This window comes from Chelonoidis abingdonii, chromosome 1 (assembly GCF_003597395.2).
Source record: "Chelonoidis abingdonii isolate Lonesome George chromosome 1, CheloAbing_2.0, whole genome shotgun sequence".
NCBI lineage: Eukaryota > Metazoa > Chordata > Testudines > Testudinidae > Chelonoidis > Chelonoidis abingdonii.
In genome coordinates this window covers 275,111,042-275,125,578 of record NC_133769.1, presented here as the reverse complement: position 1 = coordinate 275,125,578, position 14,537 = coordinate 275,111,042, and the positions used below count along the sequence as shown (strand labels likewise).

General features: G+C 41.2%; 1 protein-coding gene across 1 annotated transcript in view; it reads right to left on the bottom strand.

Annotated features, from left to right (window-relative positions):
* ABCC4 (ATP binding cassette subfamily C member 4 (PEL blood group)) overlaps positions 1-14,537 on the bottom strand; it is a 235,733-nt gene that overhangs the window by 130,462 nt on the left and 90,734 nt on the right. Inside the window, exons 14-19 of the mRNA XM_032785946.2 lie at positions 12,723-12,819; positions 11,153-11,368; positions 8,120-8,260; positions 6,448-6,485; positions 5,926-6,026; positions 4,063-4,209 (exon numbers count right to left, since the gene is read on the bottom strand). Of these exons, the coding sequence (XP_032641837.1) occupies positions 4,063-4,209; positions 5,926-6,026; positions 6,448-6,485; positions 8,120-8,260; positions 11,153-11,368; positions 12,723-12,819 (740 nt within the window). The remainder of the gene's footprint in view (positions 1-4,062; positions 4,210-5,925; positions 6,027-6,447; positions 6,486-8,119; positions 8,261-11,152; positions 11,369-12,722; positions 12,820-14,537) is intronic.

Genomic DNA, 14,537 nt, shown 5'->3' with positions numbered 1-14,537 from the left:
TGCAGGTTAATTAGAGTGAGATGTTCTCATTAGTCTAGAGCAGCCCCTGCTCTGGTCAGTCAGGGAACAGAAAACTGCTAGTGGCCAGTATATCTGCCTTCTGCTATTCTGCTGTACCCAACTGGCCTGGGTCTATCATATAATATTACAAGAGCAACAGTACTTTTAAAATAAAGTTGTAGTTCTTTTAGTCAATAAATAAATAAATAAATAAATAAGAAGGCACTTCTTTTAATAATTGGAGACATCTTTGACCCAGGCAAACTTTGCTCCAGTTCAGAAGCTACCTACATAGGAATTGATAGCAAAATGGAATCCCTAAGGTGAAGATCTAAAATAAGATGCAAGGTTTTCCAGATGACTGAAAGATGGTGCAGATTCGGTGCTCAGCACTAAATTGCAGAACTGATGACTGCAGCAACTTTGAATAAGAACAACCAGAGTTTCATATGCCTTCTTAATAAGAGAAAAGAGATGTGCAAAAATAACTACACAAGAATATCTTGATATGCTACCGTTAGCAAATGATGTAGGAGAAGGAATGATGTACACAGAAATTATTCCTAAATCATAGAACAGGGGTTGGCAACCTATGGGACACATGCCAAAGACAGCACGCGAGCCGATTTTTAATGGCACACTGGGGCCTGCCGGGACTTCAGTGTGCCAATAAAAATCCTGCCGGCGTGGTAAGCCGCAGGGTCCGCGCTCCTGGGCTGGAGCATCCGGCCGAGCGCAGCAAGCCGCTGGCCCCTCCCCTGCCTTTCCCTGGAGCCCTGCCGCCACGCGGGGCAGTGTTTGGTTCCGCAGGGAGGGAAAGACGGTCCCCGCTCATCCAGAGCCCTGCCACCACACGCGCAGCATTCTGAGGGGCAGGGCGGGGCTGCGCGCGTGGTGGCAAGCCTCCAGATGAGCGGGGAGCCTCATGGTAAGGGGTCCAGGGCCGGGGTGGGGGGAGGCAGTTGGGATAAGTGGTGGGGGCAGTCAGGAGACAGGGAGTAGGGAGGCTGGATGCGGGGGTGGGATCCCGGGGGGTGGTGGTTAGGGGTGCGGTCTCTGGAGAGGGCAGTCAGGGAGCAGGGGTTTGGATGGGGCATAGGAGTCCCGGGGTCTGTTATTAGGTGGTGGGGGATGGATAGGGGTCAGGGCAGTCAGGAGATAGGGAGCAAGGAAGGTTCCGGAGGGGGCAGTTAGGGTGAAGGGGTCTCTGGAGGGGGTGGTCAGGGGACAAAGAGCTGGGGGGACTGGATGAGTCAGGAGTTCTGGCGGGGGGGTTGTCAGGAGGCAGGGGTGTGGAGAGAGCTTGCGGCAGGCAGGGAGCGAGGGGAGGGGTTGTATGGGTCTACAGTTCTGGGGGTCCTGTCAGGGGGCGGGGAGCAGTTGGACAGGCATTGGAGTTCAGGGGGGGGGTCTTTCTGGGTGTGGGGGTGTGGATAAGGGTCGGGGCACTCAGGGAGCAAGGAGGCTTAGATAGGTGATAGGGTCCTGGGGGGCAGTTAGGGGCAGGGGTCCCAGGAGGGAGTAGTCAGGGGACAAGGAGCGGGGGAGTTGGAAGTTCTGAGGGGGGCAGTCACCCTCTGCCCTGAGCCATGACCCCCACACACAGCCCAGACCCCTGCCCTGAGCCCTGTACCTTCCTCATACGCACCCAGCCCTCTGTTGACTCCTTCATCCCGCCCCCACAACTCCAGCCCTGACACTGGCACCCCCACACATAGTCAGCCCCCTCTGCCCGGACACTTGCACCCCACTCACATGCCGCCAGTCCTCTGCCCTGACTCTTGCACCCCCCACATCCCCAGCCCCACCCTGAGCACCAAACGGGAGCTTCTGCACCCCCTCACCCCCACATTCCCACCTGCACCTCTCACACCAAATGGGAGCTACCCAGGTAAGTGCCCCCACATCCAAATCTCCTACCCCAACCCTGAGCCCCCTCCTTCATTCTAGCTCCTGACCAGACCCTTCACCCCAGCCCTGTGCTCAGTGCACTCCCACCCTCAGCTCAGTGCGGAGAGAGGAAGAGAATGGGCCAGAACAAGGGAGAAGGGAGGTACCCACTGTATGTGGGCAGGGCCAGGACCCCAGACCGGCAGCCGGGTGAGCAGATCCGGCAGCTGGGATCCCGGCTGGCAGGAGCCAGCGGATGGAACCCCTGAGCAGAAGCCCACTGTCGATCTGGGGTCCCGGCTGCCAGCCCCACACAGCCCGCTACCAGTATGGGGTTCTGGCTGCCGGACCCTTTCCAGCTTGGGTCCCGGCCGCAGGCCCCACTCAGCCCGCTGCTGGCTTAGGTGAACAGCACCCCAGGCCAGGAGCGGGCTGGCAGCGTAAGATCAACATTTTAATTTAATTAAAATGAAGCTTCTTAAACATTTTGAAAACCTTGTTTATTTTACAATACAACACTAGTTTAGTTATATTATATAGAGACTTGTAGAGAGAGACCTTCTAAAAAACATTAAAAAGTATTACCGGCACACAGAACCTTAAATTAGAGTGAATAAATGAAGACTTGGCACACCACTTCTGAAAGGTTGCCGACCCTCGTCATAGAATAACTACTGATAATGGAAACAACCATGTAAAAGCCATAGAGAGATCTGGGTAATAATGGTGGATTTGTTCTGTGCATAGCTGTTGTTAAAAAACAAATAATGATCTTTTACATCTCACTTTTTATCTATAGGTTTCAAAGTATGTTATAAAGCAGACTGATAAGTAATGCAGACTGTAGGCAGCTATTTAATTCTATCCCATAGATATGACCTAGAGATTGCTATAATAAATTATGTTCATTGAGCTTACTACACGATGATACATTTCTGCTCAGATGGGGTTACTGTACCTTGTTAAACACTTCAAAAGGGGGAAATGCTGTATATCTGGTGATATCCCCCTTGGTTGGTCCTGCCATTCCTCATGACCAGCTCCAACAGGCATCACACAAACAGATATATCCTGCTCCACCGAGCACCAGCTCTCCACTCACCAGCCCCCTAGCTGAGCATACAGTTTCTCTTCGAATCTTCCAGCCTAGACTGCCACATACCCATAATGTTGGCCCACAGACATAACATGCATTTAGACATGCACAGCGGTATGTTCAAAAATGGTACTATGGCTATCTACTGCACTTATAATCTAACATCCACTGCTTTTTACTTCATATGAACATTTATGCAAAGGAAAAATAATAATTCTATCAATTAACAGCAACCTAGAGTTGTTCTCACAATCCTGGAAGATGTGTTTTATAACAGAAAAACCACTATAAGAACACATCACATCATCCTTTCATTTCTCAAAGACCAGTGATTCTCCTCTTGGTATTTTCTTTCCCCATTCCTCCTCACTCTGCTTCACTTTCGCTTCCTTTCACTTCTCCCCCTCTTCAAATCTTATAATCACATTACAAATTTATCAGGTGCACTTTGCATTCAAACATCTTTCCCTCTTTCATTTAAGGATACTGACCCAGATTTTATCTTTTACATTGCATAGTTTTGACTTCTATCCATTCTGGGTGTGTGAGTGAGTTGTTTTTGAAGTCACTGTCCAAACTGTTGTTTCTACACATTTTTGCACTGCTATACCACAGTTTAAATAGATTTTTTAAAATAATCTCTGTACACATCTTTGCCAGTCACATATAATATTTAGGGTCAATTTTCCAATGAAAGACACTACAGATTCCCTCACAAAAATGCACGTATACTTGTTACACCCAGAAAAACTTAAACTCATGTTCACAAATTAAGTAATTAGTAATACAACTGGTAGATAAGTGTGCAATACAAGTATAACAGTTTCTGTCTGCATATGCAAATGCAGGATTACGTAGATATCCAGAATAAGATCAGTTACTAATATGCTTTAAAAAAATGAAACTCTAGCTTTCTAACTGATGTGATGTAGTAGTAAATATGAAGATTTACTTTCTAAAAAGCAAAAATGTGTGAGTATCAGAAGACTTAATTTGGATTACCATACATTTGTTTCATTTTTCTTATCATACTTAATGATGTATAGTATGTAATTTTTTTAAAATGTTCATCTTACCTATAGGGTTTCTGTCAAAGAACAACACTGGAGCTTTCAAAAGTGATTGAAACATTTTGTTGTGCAAAGTTTGACCAGCATTCACAAGAACTGTGAATACCAACAGACTTCTCACTATGCCAAACAGTACGGTAGCCATCGTCAATCCTAAAATTAAACAAATAAATAAGGTCACAGTATATACACAGATCTAGCTATTTAATGATACAGTGCAAGAGCATTTTGGTTAAAACTACATCCATTTTGTTTAGAGTTGTGTTCAGACAGTTTACATGAAGCAAATCATAATCTTAAAGCTTAAGACTCAGGATGAATGCTCTCTCCAGTAAGAAGCATTATTATAAACTTGTTAAAGTTTAATTTATCCTAAAATTAACTGTCAATTTAAAGAGTTTATTTTTATACCATTTACAAAGAGGCATGACTTTATACCACCACAGGAAATTTCATGAACTATCTGATAATCTGTATACGATCCTTTGCACATCCATTCTGTCACGTAATTCTTTATACAGCATTACACATAATTGTGGCTTATGTTGATCACTATTGAAAAGTCAACATTTTCCAACACGTACTAACCACACAGTGACCAATTATTTCCTATTCTAAGGATAGGGAAAATTGGCTATATTTCAGATCTCACTGTATGGCAACAGTGGGAAATGGTGAGTTTTTAAATGTCAACCACTTTATATAGTCTATCAATTGTACCATGCTATTTGCAGTAGCTTCTGCTGGCTTACAGTTCTACATCAGTAACACATCCTTTACTTTTCTGAATCTCTGTTTACACAAAGGTTCAGAAGGAAATACTGTAGCATTTATTTCCCCCCATGTCACGCAGGATCTGAAACAAAACAGCCTTTTGCCAAATATTCAGAAATGGTAACAATAGGCAGAGAACACATTAGACTATTAGATATATCCTTTTGCATTTGGTTTTTAAGATTTTTGGGGGGTGAGGTTTAAATTGATTTCTGTAAAATGAACATTGTACTAACCTATTGTTTTCAATTAAAAAAAAAATTCTATCATTGAGATATCTTAAAATTTCAATATCAAATATATCTTTATTTTGTTAGCATGCACAAATCTTGCCTTAAATTTGTATAATTACTTTATTATTTGTTAAATGATTTGATTGTACAATCATAAAATGCCAGATTCTGCTACCCTTACTCATAATGCGTGATGCCGACCCTGGTCGTCGCGTGGGATTGGACCTGGGACCACTGGAGCTTAGTGCATGAGCCTCTACTACAGAGGTGGGCAAACTACCGTGGCCCATGGGACATTCCTGCCTGGACTCTGAGCTCCTGCCTCAGGAGGCTCGCCCCGGCCCCTCACCTCCTGTCCCCCCTCCTCTGCAGTCCTGTGTAGCTATCAAAGATGCTTTATTTTGCTACAGAACTTCAGAAGGAACATACCCACCTTGACTTTTAAAAAGCCATCACTGTACATAAATGAAAACTGGAACACAGAGTTGCAGAATGAGGATCAATTTCTAATCCCTCTTGCCCACACATATAATGACTGACGATTTAGCTGAAACAACCTATTAGTATAGACGATAGTCACAAGTTTACAGTGACTGCCTTTTTGAATACTCAGTTCCTGGTTTACCTTCCAAAATCCAGTACAGAGCAAATTCAGAGTCTGCATTCAATCTGCTGCTTCTACTAGACTTTTTTCTTTTTTAATTATTCCAATTAATTTAGTCAGGAAACAAGGCTCAGTCTGCTAATCTGCTCAGACAATACCGAATCACTGTTAGAAATCCTATTTTCCCCACTCTGCTACTTAAAGTGAATCTTTCAAAACCCTCTATTATAATGGAGCAAATGATTAAAATATTTTTACCTGCATAAATTCCTAAATAGAAGCTAAGATCTAGATGTCTAGTCTCATTTATTCCACTATTTCCATGTGCTGTGACATTCAGCTTTTCTTGCTGGTTTGACCTACAGAAATGTATGCAAAAGATAAATAATGATCAATATAACAGGAAGATCACTTAAGCCAGGCATTATCTAATCATTCTGAAACTGGAAAAACATACCTGAAGTTTGCCATATCCCTGTACATTTATTATATTATTCACATGTACCTTCTACTACTTTTCAATTGAACTTCAATCAAGATCTCCAATTCTAAATATCATTGAGTTCATGCTGTCATGGATTATACATGGATGCAGACTATTATGAGTCACACTTTTACTGCAAGAACTTTATTTTCTCCCACAAATAAAGTAAGAGGAGATTAGAAGGAAAGTTGAACAAACTTTGAATTTTCTTGAAACAGGCTTCCCCCCTCCCCTATATATATTACTGTTTTCTATTAATTATACAGCCCTTTTCTGCAAGAAGTCAAATAACCTACCAGTATGAAAGCCACCAATCCTGAAGCACATAAGCAACCTTGAATAAATAAAACCAAACATTTGCATTAATTTATAAAAAGTATATAGTACTAGAGAACTAAATTTCCTTGGCCATTCTTCTATGTCCCCTGGTAAAATCTGTCATTAAAAAAATATGCTGCCCATCCCAAACCTGCCCCTTCCCTCCCCACCCCCTCTCCATATACTATACTGAGCTGGTGGTGCATATATATTTAGGGCTCAACCTCATTCTTCTGTTAGTTGTGCACCTCACTGCACATTTAGTAAAACCAAATACTAGGCATCCATATGAAAGTGCATGAGCTGATTTTTCCAAGACCAGCAATGATTTGCAGGGAATATTAGGAGAGCTAGAACCCTCAGTCTCCAGAAGGTAAGAAGTTACCTGGTTATGAGAACTGCATGATGGTGAAACAAGGGCAAAGCAAGACGTTCAACAAAAAAACAGCCATAACAACTCTCTCTAACAGATGTTCATTCATATAGCAAAGGGCTGGGTCTTTCCCTTCCTAAACTCCCTATTGTAGACATCCCAAACTGCTTCTTGCTTAGTACATACGCTCACAGGCATAAGAGCCAACCCCCGATGTTATCAGTTCAGAACTTTAATTTTATAGAAGATAATTAGGAACACAATGTTAAACGGAAGGAAAAACTGAAAAGAACTCCCCAACCAGAGATGACTATGATCTTACAAGCTCTGTAACAGAGCTTAATTTATCTCAAAATCTACCTCTGTTCAATTCAATTAAAATAGTGTATGTCTACCCAGAGAGATCAGATCATATTCACCATCTTCCCAAACATAGATGGTCTCAATTCGAGGACCCTGTGCAAATTCTCTTATTTCCTCAAACTTATCTTTGAAGCCAAGACCAATCATTTCCACAAAATTCCTTTGAACTTTCTCACCACAACACAGTAACAAGTCCACATCATACCATCCTCAAAATAACTTCACTGGTTCCCCATTCACTTCAGGATACAGTTCAAAATTGTTCTCCTTGGTAAAAATTCCTTCACAAACTTGCTCCAGCTTGCCTCAGACATATAGTCTTCCTCTATTTCCTGTTCCCTACTCCTTCTACTTGGTAAATGACAGCCTCTGACCTCTTGCCATAATCTTCTGTCTGTTGGCAGGAGTTCTTTTCCTCTGCAGCTCTTATGTCAGGAACAGCCTCTATCACTCTGTCTCATTAGCCATACAGCATATTTCAGTTCTGAACTGAAAACACATTTTCTCCCACAGCTATACCTCAAAATGCAATCTATGGCTGCCATTATTTTTATTTAATTTAGTAATTACATTATGTATCTGAGAAGGGTAGTGGGATACAATTTGTATGAGTGGCAATATAAAATAAATTATACAACATAAAAGTGCTTTAAATTGATCAGTAGGATTTTGAACTGAGGATTACTACCCTAATGTGCCATCAGAGTACAAATTTAAACTACAGAAACCACATTCAGATATGATCAGATTTGATCAGATATACTGCCAAGTATTAACATGATTATACATAAGAGCATCATGTATCAAAAGCTTTTCACTTATACAATAAAACAGCTGTTCAGTATACGATATTAATGTAAACACAAAACAAATCTATTCTTTATTATCTGTGGCATCCACCAGATATATCTTACCTGTGCCAAAATATTTAGAAGTAAAAGTATAAAAATTACAAAGTAGTTTGCTCCAGCAGCAAAATATTTCCTGTAAATCTTGAAGTTTATTTTTCCCTCAGACCGGCTCTCTTCTGGCAGTGCAGTCACCAAAGGTTCAGTCTATAAAAATAAAATGGATAAAAAAACTAATGCTAAAACTCATATTAAGGTCATGGTTCCAGAAAAAGTTACTGATAGATCACAGTTGTGAATCAGCAATATTGTAAATTAGGAGATAAAATTATACTTATTAAAATATTTTTAAAACATTAGCATTGTGACAAAAGCAATAGAAGACAGGAAATTCAATCTAACAGTGCAGTACTACTTCAAGAATTTGACTCTGTAAAACGGAATTCTGGGGGTTCCATCTTTTTCTCTCAGTGACTCCATGTTAAAAGTACTTAGTTTACAAGTAACCAGATGTTTGTTCTAACTTCCAGTGCTGCAAACTAAACCTCAACTGAGAGCCAACCTGAGTTTTTTCTCTCTCGTGTATCAACATCAGTAATATAGGTTCCAGAGACTAAGATCACAATGTGGGAAAGAATCCACATTCAGAAAGAGTGCTTAAACATGTATTTAAACACTTCCCTGAATAGGAACAGTTTAAACATGTGCATTTCTGAATCAGGTCCTTAAAAACAAAAATAAAAAAAAACTATAGCCAAAAACTGTGCACTCTAGTCTCTTTAATGGATCAAACTCAACAGGAGCAACTCCCTTGAAACAGTTCAGATTGCAAGAGCCACAAAATTCCAGCCAATTTATTGTAATAAATTCTCCAAATAATAAATGCCCACAAGGGAGCTTTTAGTGGGGAAAACAGAAGGAGAGGATGACAAATGGAGAAAATTAGATTGAAGAACGGGGAAAAAGAAAAGTTAATTATAGCGTACACTGAAAAAGCAAAGAAAAGGAGGAAGAGAGAGACACACAGACATGAATATAATACAGCGAAATACACAATGTTTCATTTAGCTGTCCAGGGATATGACTGTGTAGGAACAGGGGGAATGACAGACCCCTATTGCGGATGGGAGGGGAGCAGAGGAACTCAGTATACACACACCTAGAAGAGAACAATAATCTGTTCTGGGTTTGTATATTACTACCGGCATTTTGCATGGCCTGGGCTGTGATGCTGCAACCGGGTGCCAACTCTTGCCAAAGCTTTAGGCCTCCGCTGAGCACTGACAATTCATTGCTGGAAACCAGTCTGTTTCACCTGTGTATTTGTATGGTTAAGATGGCTACGGGACTTATAACAATATGTTTAGTGTTTAGACTTTATGAAATCCTTGTAAGTGAGATTAATGCATGCAGCAACTTAAAATAACTTTATTAAATGCTATAAGGTAATATTAAAGTTTTTGCTTTGTAACTGTAAAAACTGTTTCCTCTGAAACTGTGAACCTGTCGGGTGGGATCATCTCCTCCTCATCAAGAAGGGCTATCATAACTAAATGAGCCACTGTGGGACATCACAATACAAAGACTTTGTTAATTGCCTTTCATAGTCATGAAGAGGCCATTTGCAAAAGGGCTCATCCCATCAGCTTTTGAATTCTGGGAGAAGGAAATAAAAATAGTCGACAAGAAAAAACTTTTCAACTCTCTTTTGCTTTTTGGACTTTTACAGGGCAGAGCTACAAAAGAGAAGCAGATACCTCCAGAATCAACCGTAAAAGACATGCATAGCTGATAGATTACTACAGTTCTGTCACCTTTTGGAAACCTGCTTTTACCTTGTAATAATTCTCTCATTTCTTTTTCCTAGTTAATAGATCCTTAGTTAGTTTACTATAGGATTGGCTACAAGCGTTGTCTTTGGTGTGAGATCTAAGGTATAAATTGACCTGCGATAAGTAACTGGTCTCTTGGGACTGGAAGCAACTTGCATATGTTGTGATCTTTGTTGTACTGCAACCAACTATCACCAAGTCCAGCTTGCCTGGGTGGCCAGACAGCTTGGAACGCCCACGGGTGATGTCTGAGACTCCACGGTGAATTGCTATAGTGAATTAGGAGTGCATATTTGTTACTGGGTTGGTGAAATCTAATCACAGAATTCACAACCAGTTTGGGGTCTCTGCCCTGCTTCTTGACAGTCTGCCCTGAGGTTGGCACTCAGATAGCATGATATGGGTAGATTTGATGAAAATATTGAGCCCACTGGCTTTCGTACCAGCTGATGGGGAGGGAGTTTAAACAAATATAACTAATCACTGACAAATTACAGTAAAATATCAAGTTTTGTGGGCCTAAAATTAATATTCTAAACAGTCTTAAAATACAGAAAACAAAATACAGAGAAGAACCCTTGCCCCTCCTTTTTATTTATTTTTATATGTATGTACATATTCTCTTTTTTAGACAAGACTAAATAATGGTATTTATATGTACAGGGATGGAGAGCACATAGCCCAGGGTTTCTCAAAGAGGGGTCGCTGCTGTGTAGGGAAAGCCCCTGGAGGGCTGGGCCAGTTTGTTTACCTGCACCATCCGCAGGTCTGGCCAATCGCGGCTCCCACTGGCCAAGGATCACTGCTCCAGGCCAATGGTGCGCGGGCCGAGGGACTTACTGGCCGCCGCTTCCAGCAGCTCCCATCGGCTCGGAGATGAGATCAGCGGCCAGTGGGAGCCACGATCGGCCGGACCTGCGGACGGGGCAGATAAACACACCGGCCAGGCCCAGCCCACCAGGGGCTTTCCCTACACAAGCAGCGACCCCTGTTTGAGAAACCCTGACATAGCCCTTATGTATACACATATTTATAGCCCACCTCTCTGGCTCAGGGAGTTAGAGCAATGGTCTGGGAATGCAAGGGTCACAGATTCAGTTCCATGCGTGCCAGGGAAGCTGTTTCAGATTCAGAATCTCCTCACTGGTGGCTTGTCTCCCTGCTTCAGTGGTCATCTCTCCTCAATGTTAGCCTACCTTATCATAAGAATATCACAGTTTGAAAAAAATTAACAAGTAATATGTTAATTCATATTTTATGTACTCACAGGTGGCTGTTCTACTGTTCCATCTTTCTGTGACTGCACCAAGGAATCTTGTGACCAGACAGAGGACTGTGAAAAGGTACGGTTCCTTGCTGACTTCATAGTGGGGATTCCAGGAATTGATGACTGTTCAACTTCTTCATTTTTTTTCAAAAGGGAAGCAAAATCGATTCCAGAACTCAGGAACTCTGAATAGGTCCCTTTCCCCACCATTTTACCCTACAGCAAAATATTTTTTTAAAATGTTGTTCACATTGTGTGTGCATATTCTGTACAGGGTGAATTTAACAATCTGTTGCATACCTCTTCATTACTGGAGCCCCATGGTTTTTGACACATGTATTGTCTGTAAATAAAAGCTCAAGAGATTTCTTAGAAACCTTCACCTCTTAACACTGAAAGGTTAAATCCTTCCAATTATCTATTCTTTTTCTGTAGCAAGGCATAACAGGCAAGATCATTACCTCCCCCAAACCAGCCCCTTCATGCCAGGTAAATGGGTCAGAGTGCTACAAAGGGATGCAGATCTGGACTGGGGGGAGATTCCTTCATTGCAGGACCTGCAGAAGGTAGCCTTACAGCTTAGAGGCAGGCTTCCGTATCATAAACAGGTCTCGTAGCTTATGTGATATGCCAGGGGTTGTGGAGCCCCCCCAGAACTGGGAGGTCTTAAAGCTACCTTAGCCCTCTTTACTCCTCATACTCTTAGAGGAGCCACACAGAATTTCACCCATGTGTTCCAGCCTAAAAAAACCCAATGCAATCCAATCGTTTGCACCTATGCCAGAGATTACTGTATCTTCACGGTGATCTGACAAGGAAAAAGATGGGTGTTGTGACCTTTTTTTTTTTTTTTGCGCAACTTTATGAAGTATAATGAAGGCCTAAAGGGTCCTGTTTCTCCCAATCTTACAAAATAGGGGGACAAGCCTGCATATTTTTTTTTTAATCTTGAGTATTTAGGACCCTCAGGTCTGAGGCTCTCTACTTTTGCTGGAAGACTAGCTGGTCTCAGATCCACATGGCCTTTTCTCAGCCTTTAATTAAAAGGGAACTGAGGTGCAGAGTCTAATTAATACAGTTTCTCCTGCTCTTCCCACTGCCCCACCTATTTATTAAGGCACTAAAATAAATCTTAACAATGAACAAAGTTTTAAATACTCAAAAAAAAATCACTTTCCTCAAGCAGAACACACAATATGATAATATGCCAGTTCAAATTTTTCAGGCAAAATATTCCAGGGCCACGTAGAGGATTCAGGGGGCCTGGGGCAAAGCAATTTCAGGGGCCCCTTCCATAAAAAAAAAAAAAAAGGTTGCAATACTATAGAATACTATATTGTCGTGGGGGCCCCTGCAGGGCCCGGGACAAATTGCCCCACTTGCCCCCCACTCTGGGCAGCCCTGAGGTATTCTAAGAAAACTCTTCTCAGCTTCGTTATAAAATACGTTTATAAACATAATTATATTTTATAGAAAATCACTTTTCCTAACTCTTCACATTTTTATTTTCAGGGTAGTATGAGTAGCAGCAACAGCTGAGTTTTAAAAGCTAGCCAGTGATATCAGTTACCTCTTTTAAAATCAAAATCTGGTTTACAGCATGGAGGTACTGCAACTGATGAGTCACTAAAATACAGACCTTTTGGTGCAAGGCCTGATAAATACACCTGCAAAGAGAAGGAAAGAAACTGACAACACATTAATGTTCTAAAACATTTTTGTACATTACAGAAATATTTATAAAACCACATATATTAATTACTTTGTCTTCAAGGAAGAAAAATACCACCACAGGCAGACATCCAAAATAACGTACTTGTCAAAATTATGTTAACTTGGCATGTCTCTAATACACTGAACACAGCATTATGGGAATCTCTTATTTAAATACTGTATTCTTACGAAGTAGTGAAGTAAACCAAATTGTGAATGAAAATTTCTGATTTTAGAGAAGAGATTACTAAGGAAATCTTATAATTCTGCATTGAGTCTATTATTAATACATGTACATGTCTTAAAGTAAACAGGGCTATGAGCAGAACAGACCTATTTAATCAAAATGAAATTCACAGAAGTGAATGAAGTTTGGCAACATATTGTAGTGTAGACAATTATCCAAAAACAAGGGCAACATTCAACTTCTGTGAGCTAAATATGCAAAAGTTTGTGGAGTATGTAATTAATACTAACAGGAGGAGTGAAGATTATTATTATTGGCCTGGACTATATTGACTCCAATATGTGTATAGCAGGGGATCCTTCAAGCATAGCTCACCCTCTTCCATCCCACCTTCACAGAAAGGGAGCTCACCTGTCTCTCTGGTATCATCCCTCTCTCATGCCCCCGATGGAGGGATGACCAGGCCATATTTCAGTGTGTGGCATTGCAACCTCACAAGAGCACAATGCTCACTAGCATTCTTAGATGTTGAAACTGAGAAATAATGCCCTGAAATTTTGTAAATAGTAAGATATGTGCTTTTAAGAAGTTTCCTAGCCTACGCACAGACAGCAGGATCAAAGGGCTGATTTATTTCAAGTAGAATCACCTTTATTGAAATCAATCTATTAATGGCCCCAGTTCCATCTAGATTACATTAGAAAGTCTCATTTTGTAAAGAGATGGAGTTGCTCCAAGTTAAAAAAAAAAAAAAAAAAAGGTACTAACCTGTTCTTAAAAACCTCCAATAACAGGAAGTCTAGTTAGGTCCTTTGGAATCCTATTCCAGTGGTTAACTATCCTTACAACGAGCAAGTTTTTCCTGATGTCTGATCTCTCTCTCTCTTGTTGCAGATTTAGGGCTTGTCTACACAAACAATTAGATTGTAGCAAGATGGGATGTGAATCTACCATGCACTAGCCTGCTGCGGTCTACCTGTCCACGTGCACTCTACAGATGCACATTAACAGTTCGTCACAGTGCTTTGATCCAGCCCTCTTTGAAATGGGACTAGCTCAAAGTGTAATATCAAACAGTTAATGTGCATCAAAAGAACACACGTATACAGTTAGACTGTGGCGGGCTAGCAAGGGATAGATTCACACCCCACCTTCATGCAATCTAATTGTTCATGTAAACAAGCGCTAAACCGATTACTTTTTGTCCTATCTTTAGTGGACATGAAGAACAAATCACTGTCCTCTTTACAATAGCCCTTAGATTTTCTTCCCAGGGGACCTAACGTACCAGTTCTTTGTTAAAGTCTGCTTTTTTTTAATCCTTTGTTCTGCTGCTCTCACTCATTCCTTTCCTTAAAATTGTATATCATTTCATGTTCACTTTAATCCAAATTGCTTTCCACCCTCAGATGCACAATGAATTCCTCCACATTAGTCAGAAGCAAGTCTAAAACATAGAATTTTCCTCCAAAATTACATTATTCT